This window comes from Chelmon rostratus, chromosome 21 (assembly GCF_017976325.1).
Source record: "Chelmon rostratus isolate fCheRos1 chromosome 21, fCheRos1.pri, whole genome shotgun sequence".
Lineage (NCBI taxonomy): Eukaryota > Metazoa > Chordata > Actinopteri > Chaetodontiformes > Chaetodontidae > Chelmon > Chelmon rostratus.
The window spans coordinates 15,295,348-15,314,834 of NC_055678.1; the positions used below are offsets into that span (position 1 = coordinate 15,295,348).

The window sequence follows — 19,487 nt, forward strand, 5'->3', positions numbered from 1 at the left end:
CTGTGGCTTCAGGGTGGAAGAATGGGGCAATGTTTTGAGTTTGTCACCCTTTCTGTTTGACTTTGGTTTGCAGGGTGATCAGGGAGGGAGTTTTTCTTTTTTTTTTTTTAAGAAATTACATTTGAGAAGACAGATTGGATATCAGGCCACCTGCTATTTGACGTTCAAGATGAAGAAGTTTTTGCAAACCAAAAAAGGCCGATATTCTTTTCGGCAGAGCAAACGGGGCTCTCGGTATCCATCTAAAGATTTCTGTAAGTCTTTTATCAGCTTTGTCCACTCTGAATCCTGCTGTGGCTTGGGAGGCTGTGGAGCACATCATTAACTTCCAGCTGCGCTGGAGGGTTTAGAGTTGATTATATTTAGCAAAAGCCAACATGTCAGTTTGTGTTATTCTGTATTTGTGATATTAGAGATGTTTTTGAAAACTGTCACAAGGATTCATTTATTCACATTCAAATGTTTGGCCTTCAAGTGCCTTTATATTTGCCAGTTTCTCTCATTTGGTTGTTTGATGCCATTTTGTATCTCTCACCTGCTTAGAAATGATCAGTGCAGTCAGAGGTGTGCTCTGCAACTGGATTGCATAATTGCCATTCAACAGGGCAGGCTTGCATGTGCACTGAGTAAAAAAAAAATTGCTGCAGGAACTTTTGTCTCTCAAACTAATTAAGGTCACAATCTCTGTGATGCCTTCACTTGATTGGCTGCCATGGAGTTTGTGAACCAGGTCAGGGACCGCTGAGTGTGTCATGGTTCAGGGTAGAGGGTTACAGAGCCGCACTCGATAGTACAACTTGAGACACGGGAGATAGCAGGAGGGAGGAGAGACGGGCCACGAGTAGCTAGAATTGCAAAACATGCAAAGGATTATTTGAGCCAAAGGTGTTTTTGCAATGCCGATAGACTTGAATGTAATGGCTACAGTGGGTAAGTGTGTGTTTATCTTCTCTTATTTTAGCGTGCTGTCTCATAAGCGCACACATTTTAGTCTGCAGTGAAGCTCCAGAGTGCAGTCCACTTGGATTATGATTATGATTATGATTATCTCAAATATTACGTATTTTCTTTCTCCCACCTCACCTGTTTTATCCCCATATCTCTCCTCCCTAAAGTCCTCAGCATGCCGTCGTCCAACCAGGGCTGGCCGGAGGAGTTCGGCTTCCAGCTGGGTGGGCATGGACCCAGCTACATCCTGTCTGTGGAGGAGGGCAGCAGTGCCCACCTGGCGGGGTTGCAGGCCGGGGACCAGGTCCTGGAGATCGAGGGGCACAATGTGTCAACGCTGGGTCCCCAAGCTGTCATCGCCATCGCCCAAACTCAGAAGAACATCCCTCCCAGTATCGGAGTGGTGTCCCGCATACAGCAGGTCTCACAGCTTTTGAATCCATCACAGCCGTAATATATATGTGGGTTAGAGCCTGTGGTGGTCCCAGCAACCGGGAATCCAGAGTGAATGATCTAGAGCCTTTCGGGTTTCATATTTTTGTCCCCCCTCACAGATGGACATCATACCAGGTCCGGACGGTCGTTTTGGGTTCACCATCGTGGGAGACTGCCCCCTGCTTGTGGAGGACTGCTCGCCTTGCTCTCCAGCCGGCCGTGCAGGTCTGAGGGCTGGGGATTACGTCATGGAGGTCAACGGCATCCCCGTCAGGCAGCACGAGACGGCCGCGGCGCTGATCAAGGCCTCCCAGGGAAGAACGCTCCGTCTGGGGGTGCTGTGCCTCGGCCCGAGACAGAAACACAGCATCAGCATAGAGGACAGTCAGATGGGAGGAGAGATGGCGCGACTGGACCGTAAACATAAAGCTCTGGAGTTCAACAGGAAGGTATGTCTCAGCCGAGTCCAGGTGCAGTCCTACACCTGGTCCAGTTGAGTTGTGGAAAACGTATTTTCTCAGTAATCTTATTACTGGGAGCAATGGAGTGAAAAACACAAACACAGACTTTTCTGCCAAAGTTAGAACAGTTTGCTTATTTCTTTAAGTTTTTTTGTGCTCATCTTACTGGTTTGATGTGGGAAAAAGCTAATTTCTGTGCACCAATCAGAATTTAGCTGTACATACATCTATATTTGAATCTGCTTGTTGTGTGGTTGCTTCCTTTTGTCAGTCAAATCAGATTGAGCCACACCCACACAAACTTTAAGTGTAATTGTTGCTTATTTAATCGTGATTATTTACTGGTAAATACTCATGTGTCGAGACCAGGTTCTCAGTGTGGTATTTTAAGACCAAAATAGACTTTAATAGAAATAAAAAATGTCTTTGCATATGTTATTGTAAAGACGTTTAATCCTTTAACGTCCAACAAGTGTATGTGTATTTCTTACCGTGGTCAGATGTAAGGCTTTTAATAGTTTAGAGTGAAAAACATTCCCACAAAGTTGAATCTCTTTGAAAAATGGTCAAATCTACAAATATAAGACAGACTAAGCCCAAGACACGTGAGGACCAAGCTCATATAATGTGGCCCTGAGTGAGGCTGCTTTCTTTTTCCAACTGCAGATGAAGTGTTGTTATGGTAACGGCCTGGCACTGTGCACTCCCAGCCTCTAACATCTTGACCCAACCTCCGTCAGGTTGACCAGATTGTAGGCGATGAACCTGAAGTGAAGGAGAAACTCTTCTCTGTGCTGAAGCAGTACGCAGCCGAGAAGCGAGTCGAGTGGCTGGCCTCGGTCCTGCCCGACATACTCACCACTGATGAGCATCGGCAGCTCATCTCCAGCATCAGGTAAGAGCCACACGTTTCAGCTCCCCTTACAATGGTCTGACAACACTCATTCTTGCCTGGCCTCTCTAATCCACCGTCTGAAACCATGTGAAAGTGGCCAACCATTGATCATAGAAAGCATTATCCTGGGCAGTCTGAGACGCATATTACATAACCAAAGCATCCCTTATTTGACTATTGCTGGAAGACCCTTCTTGCTTGTTATCCCCCTCTGTCACTCCTCATGTTTTCTGTCATTGTGTGCTCTGAAATTGTCAAAATGCTCCCCAAAAATCCTACATTTTTGCTCCTGGGAAGCTTCTAGATTATTCCTCCCACTCTTGTTATTGTATCCCCCACACGTCCACACTTGTCCTTTTTGAGTCTCAGTGAAAAGTAAAATAATCTATAGGGATTTAATTCATAATGACCACGTAAACAGGCTTTTCCTGTTGCTCGCTCTGTTGCAGGATGGATTAGAGAGGGGTCTCGCCCGCTGCCTGCCATTTTAAAGCTTCAGTTTTGGTTTAGGTGGGCCCCATCTGTCACCAGTAAATCCACAGCCCCCGGGTAAATCCACACTGACCCTCCAAGTCACTTAAAGTGTCATCAGTGTTAGTGAAACCGGGAGACTGAACTCACGTGGAGGGGCCCGAGCTTAGAGTTTTTAGCGGTAATTGAGGATTGGCAGCGTGAACTGAATCACAGCATGGACAGATTGAGTTGAGTACTCGCTTCATGAAAACACAATTTAATACCGGCGGCCGTGCAAAAAGAAAAAAGCCGAGCCAAAAGCTGCAGCCAACAGGTTTTTTGAAGGTGTGTGGCTGAGTGTTACCTTGAAATGGACTAACGCCAGACGACTAAACGTGAAAAAAACACTCAGATAGCCAGTTCCATGGTCGTCTGCGTGCCAGAATGACCAGCGCTCCTGCCTCTCTCTAAACCCCCAGACAGTTCGTCCACAGATTGCACTTCTTCCACAAGTGGAGCCAATCAAACCTTTTGTTCTCTTACTACACTGGCTTCCTCCACTACTACACCACTCTGAAGTCTTTTCGGTGGTATTAATATACTATAAGAAGGCTTTCCAGCAGCATGATATCAGTGCTGAGGTGGTGTCGTTGTTCCCCTACCTGAAATGACGCGAGGTGACAGGATTTATCTGCCTTAAATTGGTCATGAATAATTCATTCTCTGGCGATGGAGAACTCCTCATTGGTATGTGTATAATGAGGGACCCTCCTATTTCCACAAGCACCAATAATAACATTAATGCCATCTCTATGTGTTTTTTTCATCCCCCACCCATCTCACAACTCTGTTACCTCTCTCTCCCCCTCTCTCCCTCTCACTGAGGGAGGGTTTCTGTGTTTTTCTCTGATGGATTTTCTTCTTCATTATTCTGCTCAGAGCTCGGGCTGTTCCCTGCTCTCCTCTCGGTGTGTGACCGTTTTCCCTTGACACTTGGTAAAGACAGCCTCCCGCATGCACCAAGGCCCCGCCGTACCTTTTATCAGCAGCTCTGAAGCAGTAGGTAGTGCTATTACATGGTGCAACTTAGTGTTTAGGTTTAGTTTATTTCCAAGCCATGGGTGACAGCTAAAACAATGAATTGTCTGGGGTGAGTATACCTTTCCATTCTTTTCAGTTGAATTTGTTTAAGATTTTATGAAATGTGCCTATGGTTATTTTTGAGGGAATATTAAATGCACTTTCATCAGTTGCACCATTTAAACGAAGTGCCATCAGTGTGATTATGTGTGTGAAGCGGGAAGTGACTGAATATTTAATGTGATCAGAACCCTCTATTCCCTAGTCATTTTCTAAGCTTTCTTCAAGGCAATTTCAAGCTTTAAATCTATAATTTATTAATACAAGTGAACCGTCAGCAGTGTGTTCATGTAGTTTGATAAGATACGGCCATACTTGGATGGACACTGCTGGCTGAAACACAGTTAGAAACATAAAGACGCGTTATTGTGCTATTGTCTTTTAAGTGGCTGAAGTCATTAGGATGAGTGATGCTCTGCTTTCAGTATGTAATCTCTTGCCACGTGTTTTAGGGTGTGCGCTTGTCTGTGCATGCTTTTGAGCTGCATGTTGATTTTTCAGATTCCATAAATATTCCTTTTAAAGTTCATCTGCCTGTATTGCACCAAATCTGCGTGTGCGTTCTCTGAAAACAGCAGACAGTTTTGGCTTTTCTGTACCACATGATGTCTGCCAGAAACTGCGTGGGAAACATTATGGTCATGGAGATTTGTTTGAAAGCAGATCGACCTTTGTAGCCATGTAGTTGTGCCCTGTGGAAGAATATGAGCGACCAGAGGTTGATCGTGATCGGTCCGAGTGATCCAGAAATCAGCATTTATCAGCTCCTCTTGACCTGAAGTGCATGCTGTGCATAAAGCTTTCTTTTTTGATGGTGCTGATAATGATGGTGTTTAATTTTAACTACAGGAGGCAGCGGCTCGTTTGCTACCGCTGCTGAGCTGCTACTCTGCACAAGGTGAGCAGCATTAGTTGCTCACGAGCACCTTTCATTGGTGGGCAAGTGGGCGATGAGCACAAATTGTACTAACAGCAGTATATGCAGTGCACGACTTGTGTCTTTTCTTCAGTGTACACAATCCATTCATCTTTGATGGTAGGATTAGGCACCGACTTGTTCAGGCTGAGGGAAGAACAAAAACCACAATGAACCAAATATGACAGTTTGCTCTTTAGCAGTGCCGGTCGGTCAGATCAGGTCAGTCCACCACTTTGTCAAGACTGATACATCTTGACCAGTACTGGATGGATTTCCATTCATTTTTGCACAGATATTCACGATCCCAGAGGATGAATCCTTCTGACTTTGACTTTTCATCTAGTGCCACCATGAGGTTGACTCATTTGGTTTTTAGTAAAATATATTTTGCCTTTAAATGTAATACACACATTCATGTCCCCATCAGGATTACCTGTAATAACTTTACTATATATCACCTGACGTTTCATCTAGCTAGTGCTATATCAAACTAAGCTTGGCCAAGAATTCATTTTGCTTTGACTGGCAGCTGCGGGCGTGTTATAGCCAAGAGAGCAGCGAGAGGGGTGGCTGTTTGCTTGAAAACAACCTCCTACAGAGGTTAGCGTAGATGCTGCTATGGCAACAGTTATATCAGAACTGGAGAGAATTTCTTAAGAAAGAAAAGGGAAGAACAGCACTGAAGGCTTTTCTCAATGGAAAAGATGCTCTCACTCTTCTCCCGACTGGCTTCGGCAAGGGTCCTATTACAACATATGGTTCGCTGATCTGATTGGTTGAAGTTTGCACCCTGATAGACGGTGATAGACAGATGGTTCATCCAATCACCTGCCAAGTTTTTTTTGAAAGTGCCTGCCCTTTTCCAAACAGTGTCCATGGATGACTTCCCAGATGGGTCTGTGTAACAGTCTGGCACGTCAAGTTATCTGCAGTCTTGCTTAAACCCACAACTCTCTAGATGTGATGCAACATATTTTCCAGATTTATCCATTTTATCATATTTCAGCTGGTTCTCTTTCATCCTTCACTTTCTATCAGCATCCCTTTTATATGACTGAGGTCATACTTTGATCATGTATACTTAACATCATTAATCCAGTGTGCTGACCTTTTTCACCAGCACAATTTTTGATCATCTGCTTTTGACAAGTTCCTGGACACAGACCAGCCCCCCAGTGCTGCTCGTAACAGATTTGAAAGCATATAATTATCTCTTAATTCCACTGGCTTTATCCTTAAATGTGTGACCCACCGCTGTGGTTCACTTTTTTGGCAGTGTTCAAGTGAAGCAGGCCAGATAGATCACGACAGAAAGATTCTCTCTGACACATTCCCCATTATTATACACCTCTCTGTGTGCTTCAGACATGGCAGCAGCCTCACACTTTTGACATTTAAGCCACATCTGGACACTCGAAATGAAATGAGGTCTCCTTTTTGGAGTTTTCTGCTTGTCATTCCTCCCTTTTGAGAAATCTGTCCCTTCCTCCCTGCTTGCTTCCTCCTCCACAACCCTCCTTCAGATAATTATAGATCTCTGTTCTTTATAAATGAGGTCAAATCAGAGCACTCATTTAGTTTCAAAGAGTCGACGCGGAAAACTTTTTGTGATGAGGCGGCTGTTTCAACAGATGGCTGTGCGGTCCGAGGTGGACGAACATCAGCATTTCGTATAAAGACATAATGCTGATTGCAGCAGCTACACACACCCTAACACATTCTAACAAAGACATGTATCGTGTGAGAGACAGAGACATATTATCACTGTGATATGAATAGATGACAAATAGCAGGGAAGCAAAGATAGCAAACAGTGAGGGACTGTGTGGGTTGCGACACCTACATCACTACAGAACATTTATTTATATCTCAGGAGTCTGCTCGTTGTAGCTGGTAGTGTTCAGGCAACACTGTCTGAGGCTGCAGTCAGATGTACGTGCACCTCAGACCCAATCAGACTCTGCAGACAGCGACAGCAGGCTAAGAATATGTGGCCTATATCTTTAACCGAACACATTTGTTCCAAAAATGACATGCCCACCATTTCTTAAAGGTGGCAGCTATGCTAAAACGAGTGATAGCATTCAGTTCAAACAAATCGTGTATCAGGGTAGCTGGTAACTTAAAGCCACTATGTATAGATTTGTTGTCATCTTAGCATCTTTTCAAATGATTGTCTTTCCTTCTGAACTGGGAATAATATTGACACTTTTGGAAATGCCCCACAAGAGGGAGGCAAAATGTGAAGAAATATTAGTTATTATTTGTATTATTATTATTACTGTTGTTGTTTTTATTAAAATAGTTTAGGATAGGATTAGAAATCCCTATCAGAGTGAATATAAATCAGTGGTAGATTAGTGTGGACTAGAGTAGGCAGAACTATTCTTAATGTGTAAAGTTGGTGAAGTTTCCCTTTCATAAATATTTAATTGGCTCCTTTAATCATGTTGCACTACCCGAACCTGTTGTGAGCTGTTAAAAGTCAGGAACAATACATGATTCAAGCAGGGGGCAAGAGAATCAAGTGAAAAAAACGCTGGTCCTTGTGTCTTGTGTTGTTGTGGTGCTGAATGGAGAGCTCCTGTACAGAGCGTAGTAGCATGCAGTACAATGCCTTCGACCACGGTGTGGTTTTTTATATGACCACTGGAGGGGCCCAAAGATGCTCATTCTCTTTTAATCAGCATCCTTTTGTACAACTATGATCATACTTTGATCACATATTCTTAGCTTCATTAATTCAGTGACAGATATGGAACAATAGACTTTTATACCCCATAGATCTGTAATGTAGCATTTTCCCTCTCCAACACTCAGTATATAATCATCGTGGACTTGGTTGAGCTCACCTGCAGTCTTTGTATCTGCATCTTATTACAGGCAAGCAGCACGAGTTGGCTTCAGTTTGTACACAGCCTGTCCTCTGTGAAGAATGTCTCTGACCTTTTGGCAGCCTCCTCGCACATCACATAAAGAGATTACTTCCCGACAGCTTTGATCAAAAAGAAAACTATTACCCAAAGTCAGAACATAGTGAATGGTGATTTTTTTTTTTTTTTAGAGAACAGATACTAATGTTGCTGCCTGGTTAACAAAATGTGAACACAGAGCAAATCTAGAGTGGCATGTCTGACATTATGAGCCCACAGCACAGAGATATATCTGTGTCTACATGTATTTTGACTGGCAACAAGAAATTGCAGTGCAGAAATGGCAAAGATGAATCAAGAACAGTGTTGCCATCACACAGTTTACCCGTCAGAGAGAGCTGATGAGTTAAAACTGTAAAATGTTGCACACATTACATATCATCAAGTCTGTTTCAGTTTTTGTGTATGTGTTTACATTGAAAATATGATCAGCTGTTACCCTGTTATTACATTTTTTTCAGTGTCTGCATCAGCCTCAAAAAGATCAGGCTCTAATTAGATCTGCTCTGTCTCTATAGGCCTGCCCGCACAGCTACTAAAGAGTGAAGATGTGCAGTCTTTTAAAAAATGAGCTCCTCATACAGGCGACCGCCGCTGTTAACAGAAGCTGTGACCTTCAGGTTCCACATGTAAATGACATTTCATTATACGCCACATGGCAGGAATGGCACAGGGCTGAAAGTCCTCTATATTTACCCGAGTACCTCTTTTATAAAGTGCTTAAACAGCTGTTGATAATGAAATGAACAGTGGCCAGCCCTCTCGCTTGCCGTGAAGATGCTTTTTAAAATCTCTCTCTCCTACTCTGTGTACAATGAGTGTGTCCTAATTGCTTTATTTAGCTGTCAAAGTTGTTTTTATGCAGCTTAATTAGCATCCCGTGAACACGTGCAGCGGTAGCTGTTATCCCTCTCTTGTCTCTATCAGCGAATTTGTCGCTAATTACTCCACTGCTGCTGTTTTTTCACAGGCCCCGCTACACCCAGCCTGCTTATGGCTGAGTCATCTGATCAGCAGATCAGCAGCGAATCAGCTAGTCAGAGCCCAACAGACTTGTGTGGGTGGGACTCAAAACGGTTGTTTGTGTGAATCTGCGTTCAGTGCTTTGCTCTCAGTTGGATCTTAATGCCTCTGTGATTTCACAAACATGGATCAAATAATTAACTTCTAACTTCGCTCCACGTATCAGCTGAGATTTTGTACATTGTCAGTACATTTCTGCCTTAATAAATCCTCCAAAATGAGGTGATTTTGGCCTGTTTTTACTACTTTAAGGGGCTAGTTTAATGGGTATAAAGCAGTAGTTTGATATTTTGAGAAATGCACGTACTTCCTTTCTTGCCAAGAGTTAGACGAGATTATTGATACCCCTCTAATACAATACCTGTATGGTAAATATTGAGCTACAGCCAGGAGTTGGTTATCTTAGCTTAGCATATGAAGAAAGAAAACACAGAGCCTTCCTCTGTCTGGAGGTAGTAAAATCCACCTACCAACAATTCTTAAGCATTGGACAGCACAGTGCTAGCTGTCTCCTCTGGTTTCCAGGCCTTATACTAAGCTAAGTTAACTGCGTCAGCTCACAGAGCGAATAAGCAAGTTTCCCAAAATGTCACACTTTTACATTAAAGGGAGGGAATCTTGTTGTGAGTTACTGTTTTGGTTTTCAGCTCATAATTTATTTTTATAGAATTAACGTTTTACACAAGCGTCATATCACACAGTAGAAACTTATACTTTAAGGTTACATATCCAGTGGAACAAATTAAGATTACTGTTAGTTGGCTGTAACATAAATATCCTCACAAGTAAACAATAGCTATAGGAAGCGTGTGTATGTTTGCGGGTGTGTGCGGGTGTGTGGGTGTTCTTATCTCCTGGCAGTGGTTTTGATCACTCGAATGAGAAGTTGTTTTCTGTTGTCAGCTGAGTCCTTATGTGTGGAGGACAACTTAATTTACTTTGTTCTCGTAGTCTGAGTTGTGCTTTTGTAACCAGCCAGTGCTCTAAACAGCACGGGCAGTCTATGCTTATTCCCCTCTGACATTTTTGCTTGTTTATTGCGCCACAAAATGCATGTTTTAGTCTGTTTAGTAGGGCTTGGTATCTCAACTTAATACTGTTTTGGAGTATCACACATTTTTAAATCAGATTCATGGTGTTTAATCAGATAGTTTGTCATTTGAATCAGAATTTTGCAGGTTTTAGACAGTTCTTGTATTCCTGTTTGTGATCGCCAGAATTTAAAGTGAGATCTTTGACACACTTTGTGAAATAAAAAAGTGGTGACTTTGTGAAGTTTGCGTCTCCTCAAACTAACATACTGGAAAAAAAATATTGCCTTGGTATTGAAACAGCTAGCCTGACTCCACTGCTTTGTGCCACATAACCCCCAGCAAAACCACAACTAGTAATTTTATACTTCATATTTTTATTTACAGATTAAACAAATAAGATATTACATGTTAATTAGTGAGCTTTAGAGATGATAATAACTGGATTTCTTTGTGTTGGACAGAGCCAGGATAGCTCCTTCCCCCTGTTTCCAGTTTTTATGCTAAGCTAAGCTAACTGCCTCCTCTTTATAGGAGCCATAAGACATGAGAGTGGTATCAATCTTCTTATCTAATTTTCGGCAAGAAGGGCAGGATCTAATGAAAGATTTTATCAAGTTGGGAATTGATGCATATTTGCCGTTTAACCCACACTGCTGCAGACTAAAAGTCAGCATATCTTGACCTCTGCTGGACCAATTTGGACCATTCCTTTTTAAATGTGCGTCTCATATCACTCCCAACTTTGTGAAAGTTTAATACTAAATGTCCCTTTAAAGAAATACAGGACGGTCGAAAATGTCATCAGCTGAGCATTTTTTTGTCGTAACATGATGCTGTTGGAAAAATACTGGACTCCTAACTCAAATGAGAATGATTTGTCGTTAAAACCTGTCCGCCTACTGAGTGCTGCTGGGAGAACTGGTAAGAATCTGAGTCTGAGGTCAGATAAGATGATGACAGCTTCCTGCTCTGTGCTCACACTGACAGAGTGACACAGAGGTGAGGCGTGGACGGAAGTGTAGGAGAGTGAGAGGGTGACAATGAGATACTGTAGATGGAGAGAGAGACAGAGAGAGAGAGAGAGGAGAAATCCCATGCTCGCTCACTCCCACACCTTTTTCTCTTGCTGTATTCTGGCTCTGGTACCTCACGCTGCAGCAGTGAGACTCTAGCAAGCAGCAAGTGACGCCAGCATTTCCTCACTGTCTCTCCTCAGAGAAAGATCTTTTCTCTCCGGCTTCCTATTCAACTTCTCTTTCTTTGTTCTCTCTGGGGACAGCAGGGGAAGACCACCTCACCTGTCCATCCAAAGCCTTTTTCTGTTCTTTGAATCTGAGCCTTGAAGGAGGAAGCCTGTTGATTTGTATTAGTGAGGCGGCAGCGGTCGAGTTGATCATCACTTTTTAATCACTGCTCATGCTGGATGTTTGACTTGCTGCTGTTATTTCACTGGAAATCCAAGTTTTTTGGTTGTGGTCTCTATGTTTTCCAAATGGACCGAGGTGGATCTGTGATGTAGATCCATCCTCTTTCCTGCTCTTCTTCTCTTTCCTGAGGCAACTCGTGGGCAAAAACTAAAATCACCTCCTTCATTTTCCTCACATGCCACCATGTTCGCCAGAATATTCATTCCCAAGAAGCACCGGCAGCGCTTCGACGAGGCCGTGTCCCAGAACGTAATCAACCGACTCTGCCGCAGCAAGAGCATCAGCGAGCCGCAGGGCAGGATCCGGCGCAGCCGGAGCGAGGATCACTCCGAGCGCCACCACGGGTCCAAACGGGCCAGCTCTGTGCCCAGAGATGGAGAACCTGGAGGCAGGGGTGAGGAGAGGGAGAGAGAGAGAGAGAGAGACAGGGGCTTAAGGAAGTCCATCTCTGGCTTACCTGCACATCCCCCTATTGGACCCAATCAGAGGTGAGCACACATGTATGACACTCCTCATTTGTTGTTTTGTGTAATGATATGATGTTAATGAATCTCTTTGGCTGTGTTTGAAGTGTTGTTTACTGTTGGAGACCAGGCTACCAACAGGTTCACCTCAACACGTAATGCAGCAGCCACAACCTGACTTTATTAATCTGAGGTTTACATGCTGGATGTTTTGAAAATGAAAAAGAAACAGAGGACACTGGGTCTCTTTTTCCATCCTTGTTGTTTCTCTGTCATCTCCACATTCCTCCATCCTAAAGCTCACGTCTTTCTCACGCAGCTACACTTAGAAAACCCCAAAATCTGTGATGTTTTCACACACCACAATAGTTAGAAAGTGCTCAGGCACAGTTTTCATCCATCCAAATAACCACATCTTTAGCTCCTCAAAACCGAAACCACCATCCTGCTTGTGTGTATCCCCTCGCCTATTCAACATGTTAATCCCACGCTGTTGTGGAGCCCCTGACCATTCAACATTCAACCTCTCCCGCTCATCCTCCACCCACTAACACACTGATTACACGACTGTCCAGTTAATAACACTACAGCAGAGTGCAGGATTACAGGGGTGGCAGTGCACTCCCACACTCAGCCAACTAACTAAATCCCAAAATCTGCCTTCATGGATGGATGGATGGACAATTGTCTATTCCGGCCATTATTGGAGCTGCTGCACAATGAACCATAGGCTGTTGTCTCAGAGGTTTCGTTAAGTAATTATAATTATTAATTAAATGATATGCATAGACTAATACTGCTAACATTTTGAGTTCCGCAACGACCAACAGCCACGTTGACTGGAATCAGGAGAGGCCTTGAGCAGCCTGACAGCTGTAGGCGCTCAGTTTGTCAAGTGTGCTCAAGGCTGATGCTGCGGCTCTTTTCGTGGCAGCACAGCTCGACACACTCCTCACACACACACACATGCAGCACCCAATGCACCCATCTGCATTTAGCTCATCTTACATAACAGCCAGTAAACGTGGCTATCAAAGAATAGATCCGTCTGTTTTCCCTCGCATCTTCGTCTCCCCCTGTTTACATATAGAGGCAGTGTTGCCTTGGGTCGTTTCCATGGCAACGCGCTGTGGGTAGACAGCTCAAGTATCTTGTTTTTGATATAACGGGAGGTTCCACCGTGCGTTCTTCCACTGGGGTGAATGAGAGCAAAGCACCACCTTCAGCAAAATGTCAAAAAAGCTTTTTTTTTCCTATGTTGAGTCTGTGGTGAATTGTTTTTTATGTGGGCTGGAAGCTGGAGAATAACACTGAGAGGCAGACGTGTGGAGTGACATGGAGTTTTAGGCTGCACTAGTTTTGATTGTTATGTAAAAAAAAAAGAAAGAAAAGAAAAAAAAGAAAGAAAGACAAAGAAAAAGCCATGTTTATCAGCCTAAATCACAATGTAGGATTGCAGTACAGAGCGTCACATCTCCTCTTGTTCAGACTCCCACCTACAGGAAGTGACAAATCAAATCAAAAGTGAGGCATAACAACAGCCTCGTAAACAGCAGTGAGCGAGCGCTCCGTCCAGAGACAGCTGGGCTCTCCGTCCATTCACAGAAAGGTTGTTAAGCATCGCTGCAGCTAAATGATGTCACAGTTGATGCTAAAATGATTCATTGGTTAGTGGATTGGCAGCAGTTGTAATAACTGATTGATCTTTTATTCAATCCAGTCGGTCAGTCTTAGACTTTGCCACCTTTCTTTGTTTTGTGTTATCATATCTGGGCTCTGGGACGTTTTGTTGGTCCTTTTTCACTTTTTTCTGACATCTTATTGACCAAATGATTAATCACTGGATCCAAAAATGTAACTGACATATTCACCGATAATGAAAATAATCATTAAGTGCAGACTTAGCAACATTAAGACTTAGAGTGGGAAAAACCTGGATTGCATTAATTTTGTCCCCTTCGCTCTCCCATCTGAGGATGAAGAAATGCATCGAAAATGCCTTAACAAGCTTATTATTGGGGCAATTGAGAAAGGCAAAGTAAGAATGGACTATTAAATGTCAAACAAACTTGAGAACAAAACAAAGCTTTGCTCATTATTTATAAGACGATCATGTGAATGCATTTCAGAACAAGTAATGTGAATTTATCATACAAAAACAAAAGGAGTCTGCAAAGCTTCTGCCTTTAATGGTGTAGAAAAAGATCTTTGTTTTGTGTCAGTTGACGTTAGTGTTAAACATTTTTCATTATAAGCTTGTTGCACTCATATGTGTTGTATCATTGGTATTATAAGTGAGGAATTATTTCCATGGCTCTGCTCGTACAGCCGCTGTTGAGTTGCTCATCTCACTTCCTGCCTTTCGTCAGGATCGTTCGTGTCTACAGGGGCAAGAAGAACTTCGGCTTCACGCTGCGAGGTCACGCTCCCGTCTGCATCGACTCGGTTATCCCAGGTACGGCTTCTATATTAAAAACCAGTACGGTACAGTCCTGATAGATGCCTCCTCTCTCTGTGTGTGGTGCTTGACCCAAACATTGTTCTGTGTTGGCTGGCGAGGGAGGAGGGGGCCGATGGGTTTTTTTTTGTGGGCGAGTCTGTTGTGGTGCCAGCCGCTGGGGGTTGAAGGTGATCAGGAGGTGTTTGTGTGTGTGTGACTATGACTGTACCAGGAAGTGGATCTGTCTGACTCACCAATGAAATGTTAAGAGGAAAACACTCAGAACAGGCTGTACTGTACAGCAGCAGACTCTTATAGCAGCCAGTCAGTACTACGCAGCTATAATCAGAGACCTTACGCAGGTTTTTATCTCAAGTTTATCTTTCATTTTTTTTAGTATCCTGTTTTTTTTTCTAAGAGAAAGGCAGCAGTAATTTTATGACATGGTCCTAGAGTTTGGGAGTATAATGTGTCAGTGTTTGATTCATGTTTATTTATATGCTCAGCACAGTCAAATCATTTTGTGTCATGATGCATTATTGTTTTGTAGAAATTGATTTAGAAAAGCATTTACAAGACATAAATGCGACGTCAGGTAAAAGTGTTGAATCTTTTATCGTTTTCATCACAGAATCTCGAAAATGCTTCCTTGTTTTCAGACTTTACTTAAGTTTATTTAATGGACATTTGGGGGAATACTCACATTCGCTTTCTTGCCAAGAGTTGCATGAGAAGATCGACACCACTGTCATGTCTGTCAGGTAAATATGAGGCTACAGCTAGCAGCCTGTTAGCTTAGCTTAGCATGAAGAGTGTAAAATAGAGGGAAACAGCTAGCCTGGCCCTGTCCAAAGTGAATAAAATTCACCTACCAATACCTAAACCAGTCACAAACATGCTATATCTTGTTTGACATCTCAAGTGTAAAAAAGAATATTTGAGGTTTTATGGGAAATATGAGCAGGACTTTTCCTTAACATAACCCCCATAAAAACCACAAACTGTCATTTTTAATGTTATGGATTTTATACATATTAAACAAACCAGATGTATCATGTTTAGTGAGCTTCAGACGTTCTGGTAGGCTGATGTAGGCGGAGCCAGGCTACTCTTTTTCCCTCTGTTTGCCATCTTTGTGCTAAGCTAAGCTAACTGCTGCCTTTAGCTTCATACTGAATGGACAGGTACAAGAGTGTTATCAGTCTTCTCATCTAACTCCAGCTAACAGAGCAAATAAGTGTGTTTCCCAGAAAAGCCAAATGGTTCCTTTAAGGCAGGCATGTCCAAACTATTCCATAAAGGGCCGTGTGGCTGCAGGTTTTCGTTCCAACCAAGGAGGAGCACACCAGCTTAATTAGCTGAGCTCAGTCTTCAGCTGATAACTCAGTGATCCCTTGATGTTGATTGGCTGGCCTGGTGTGCTCCTCCTTGGTTGGAACGAAAACCTGCAGCCACACGGCCCTTTATGGAATAGTTTGGACATGCCTGCTTTAAGGTTATTGAATTGTTTTAACTATGGATCGTGTTTCGCAACTGGTGTTGATTCAGGTAGCTTTTCTTTATAGACTAACATCAAACCACAGAATAACTACAAAGCCCCGTTTACTGGTTCCCTCAGGTCAGCCATTCACAAGGTTTTTTATTGTTTTTTTAATCAGTATGATCCTCTCAGTACCCTCAGTCGAGGCAGTTCCACTGCCGGATAAATTTTTGGATAAAATACGACCCGAGGTTTTTACCAGAGAGATCATTGGCATGAAAACCAAACACTGTTTAATATTTGTCAGGGTGATTGCCACTAAAAGCTTTTGGTGAACATGTTAATTACTTTAATTTTTTGTTTTTTTTTCCAGCAGTAAAAGGTCATTTAATTAATTGTTATTGCTTTTCCAAATAAAAGTAGCTGCAGACAAGAGAGGCTGTGAAGTTACTGTAGTGGGACTTTGCCAGGTTCCTCTCTGAGGAGGGTGGTGTGTGTTATGTGTGTGTGTGTATTTGATGATGACGGCACCGCTCCCACCCACCATCATCTCCCACCATCGTGTGCTGAAGCGGCCGGGGCGGACTGACTCAGTGGGCCTTATGGAGGTTGACATGGAGATAGTGGGGGTGGATGGCATGTCTCTGATCGTGATCTGTACACAGATCCTTTCTGATAACCAGGAAACCGCAAGCGGTGATTTAAAGTGTGTCTTGCGGCCTGCGAATGCGCCTAAACCTGCACACACTACGTTATCACATGAAGAGTTTGTAACTTCCAAACTTTGGTTTAAAAAAAAAAAAGGCATGTGAGGAAAATTTGGCAGTAAGTTGACAGATGAGGAGGCGACGGCGAACGGGTACAGTGCAGTCAGAACAGATTCCACCGAGGATTGTTTTGACAGCACTGTTTCCTTACGTAATAAGATTTAGCACGGAGATCTCGTTTGTTGATGGGCTTTGTTGGATGCCATGCACAGATTGACAGCATCACATTAGTCACCATCTTTCCCTGTTGTCCCAGTCTGTTCAGTGCACCTTGTTAGCTGGTGAGGTTGTGGCAGGATCCATTTTCAGTCTCTGATTGATGTTTGATTTGCTGCCATCACTGTCTTCCTCTCAGATAGTCCTGCCGAGGAATGTGGACTGAAACCAGGCGACCGTATCCTCTTCCTCAATGGACTGGACATGAGGTCTGGATAACATTATAATTATTATTATTATTAGCATCAGCAGTTGTAGTATTTTTGCTTTGGCTACAGTTCAAGTTCTTGAACTTAGGTAGTATATTTTGAAATGTCAGGGCTTGTTTTTCTCCAGCAGAAGCCATCTGCTGCCATCATTTACAGTGCAACTCATCACAGAACACTTGAAGCTTTTTTTTGGTTTTGTAGTTTCTTCTTAATCATTATTTCGTCTGCTGCCTGTCAATCATGCACAAGAGGAAATGAAAATCTCAGCCATGAAATAAAAAATGAATATATAGCTTCACAATTTGTATTAGCACATCTAACTGCTCTGATTTTGGATGTATTTGTGATCCAGAAGAAAGAGCCAGAAGGGATGAGAGATTTTATAGTAGAAACAAATAAATAAATAAATACAAAAAAAGTTATTTACATTTGTGAACTAATGGGAAAAACTGAACACATGGATGTACTGGAAATAGGCTGAATAATTCAACATTTTTGGAAATATCTGCTTCTTGCCAAGAGTTAGATGACAAGATCAATACCAGTCTCATGTCTGTAGAATAAATATGAAGCTACAGGCAGCAGCTGTTAGCTTAGCTTAGCAAAGAGACTGGAGACAGGGGTTAAAAGCAAGCTTGGCTCTGTTATCAGCACCTCAAAGGTTTACTAATTAACTTTTTTTTTTTTTTTTTTAATGTGCACAAAAACCGTGTTAAAAAAAAAGTGTAAAAATGACAAGTTGCTGTGTTACAGGGTTTGGGGTGGACTAGTTCTTGGTCAGACGCAGTCCAACAGAAACAAAATCCACTTCCCAGCACTAACTAACATATTACATCTTGTTTGTTTAGTCTGTGCAGACACTCTAAATGGCAGGTTGTGGTTTTACAGGGGTTCAGGTGCTGGAAAAGAATGGAGCAGAGTCTTAAACTAAGCTAACTGGCTGCTGGTGGTAGCTTCCTTATTAGCATGTAGACATGAGTGGTATCAATCTTCTCATTCTGATTCTCTGCAAGGAAGTGAGTAAGCATCATTTCCAAAACTATGCTTTTAAATCTGAGTCACTGAATTCTCCTTTAACCTTGACACGTGCATCACTGTGCACCCTCTATCCCTAGATGGCGCAGGTACAGTATGGATGTATGAGGCGATGCACGTGAACTCAGCCTTTATGTAAACAGAATTTTTCTTGTGGGAGTAGTCATCATTGTTTTGTGGACTTTACAACTTCTTGACCTTCTGCCTCTGAATCTTCACCATGTGAGCGTGGGAGCGCAGATAAGAAATTCAGCGTGGAAGGAACTGAGTTGTACCTATATGAGCTCAGGAAACGCAGTATATCAAACAATATATCAGCCAATATATCCAGTGCTGCGTGAAGAAACAGTGTTACTCATTCTGCCACCCTGATAGCCATGTGAATCGCAGAGCTGTTCCCATGGCTGCCTGATGTACTGATTTGATTGGCGCTGTATAATTTTGCTGCTCTGCCTGATAACACAGTGCAGCGGCAGTAGGAGGTGATCAGCAAAACAGAGTTGTTCACCAGAGAGGGAGAAAGAAAATAAAGTACAAGATATGTGGGAGCTTTCAGTGTGTTTACAAAGTGAGCATATGGTGTATGGCATCTACAAAATACTGGAAAATCTGATATTTCTAATAATGATATTGATGTCTTCTCGTTACCAGGTTTACCTGTCTCATTTAGAGAATCCCACTTTCTGTTTTATCTATTTTTTTGTATAAAATATTACTTTTTAATTATAGACAAATCATCTCAAAGACCCTCTTGCCAGATTTTTCAACAGCATCTCATAGTCTTCATCGGTGAATGCAGACCTTTGCATCTAGAGACACACCTTTGTTAGTTAGAGGTCATGCAATACATTTAATTACTCCAGTCTATGTGCTTTATAGCCAAAAGTCCATCAAATACTTCTGTCCCTCTCAAGCTCGCCCTCTTGTTCTGTCTCTCTCTAGGAACTGTTCCCATGAGAAGGTGGTGTCTATGCTGCAGGGTAGCGGAGCAATGCCCACACTGGTGGTGGAGGAGGGTCCGTCTGACTATTCCTCAGACCAAACCGACCCAGAGGAATCACCCAGCCTGGCCCCCACCACGTTGCCACGCTCCAGGTCAGTGCACACAATCAAACCTGACATTTTGATTTGACATTTCCAGCAGTTCATCGTCTGCAGGGACAAGCAGACAAACATCAGACCCCTCTGTCGAATGCATTGTTGAGTGA

General features: G+C 42.9%; 1 protein-coding gene across 1 annotated transcript in view; it reads left to right on the forward strand.

Annotated features, from left to right (window-relative positions):
- The window catches only part of grid2ipb (glutamate receptor, ionotropic, delta 2 (Grid2) interacting protein, b), a 38,610-nt gene that overhangs the window by 3,629 nt on the left and 15,494 nt on the right, over nucleotides 1-19,487 (forward strand). Inside the window, exons 3-9 of the mRNA XM_041962855.1 lie at nucleotides 1,116-1,369; nucleotides 1,503-1,832; nucleotides 2,585-2,739; nucleotides 11,863-12,156; nucleotides 14,502-14,587; nucleotides 17,175-17,244; nucleotides 19,222-19,374. Coding sequence (XP_041818789.1) covers nucleotides 1,124-1,369; nucleotides 1,503-1,832; nucleotides 2,585-2,739; nucleotides 11,863-12,156; nucleotides 14,502-14,587; nucleotides 17,175-17,244; nucleotides 19,222-19,374 — 1,334 coding nt within the window. The 5' untranslated portion in view covers nucleotides 1,116-1,123. The remainder of the gene's footprint in view (nucleotides 1-1,115; nucleotides 1,370-1,502; nucleotides 1,833-2,584; nucleotides 2,740-11,862; nucleotides 12,157-14,501; nucleotides 14,588-17,174; nucleotides 17,245-19,221; nucleotides 19,375-19,487) is intronic.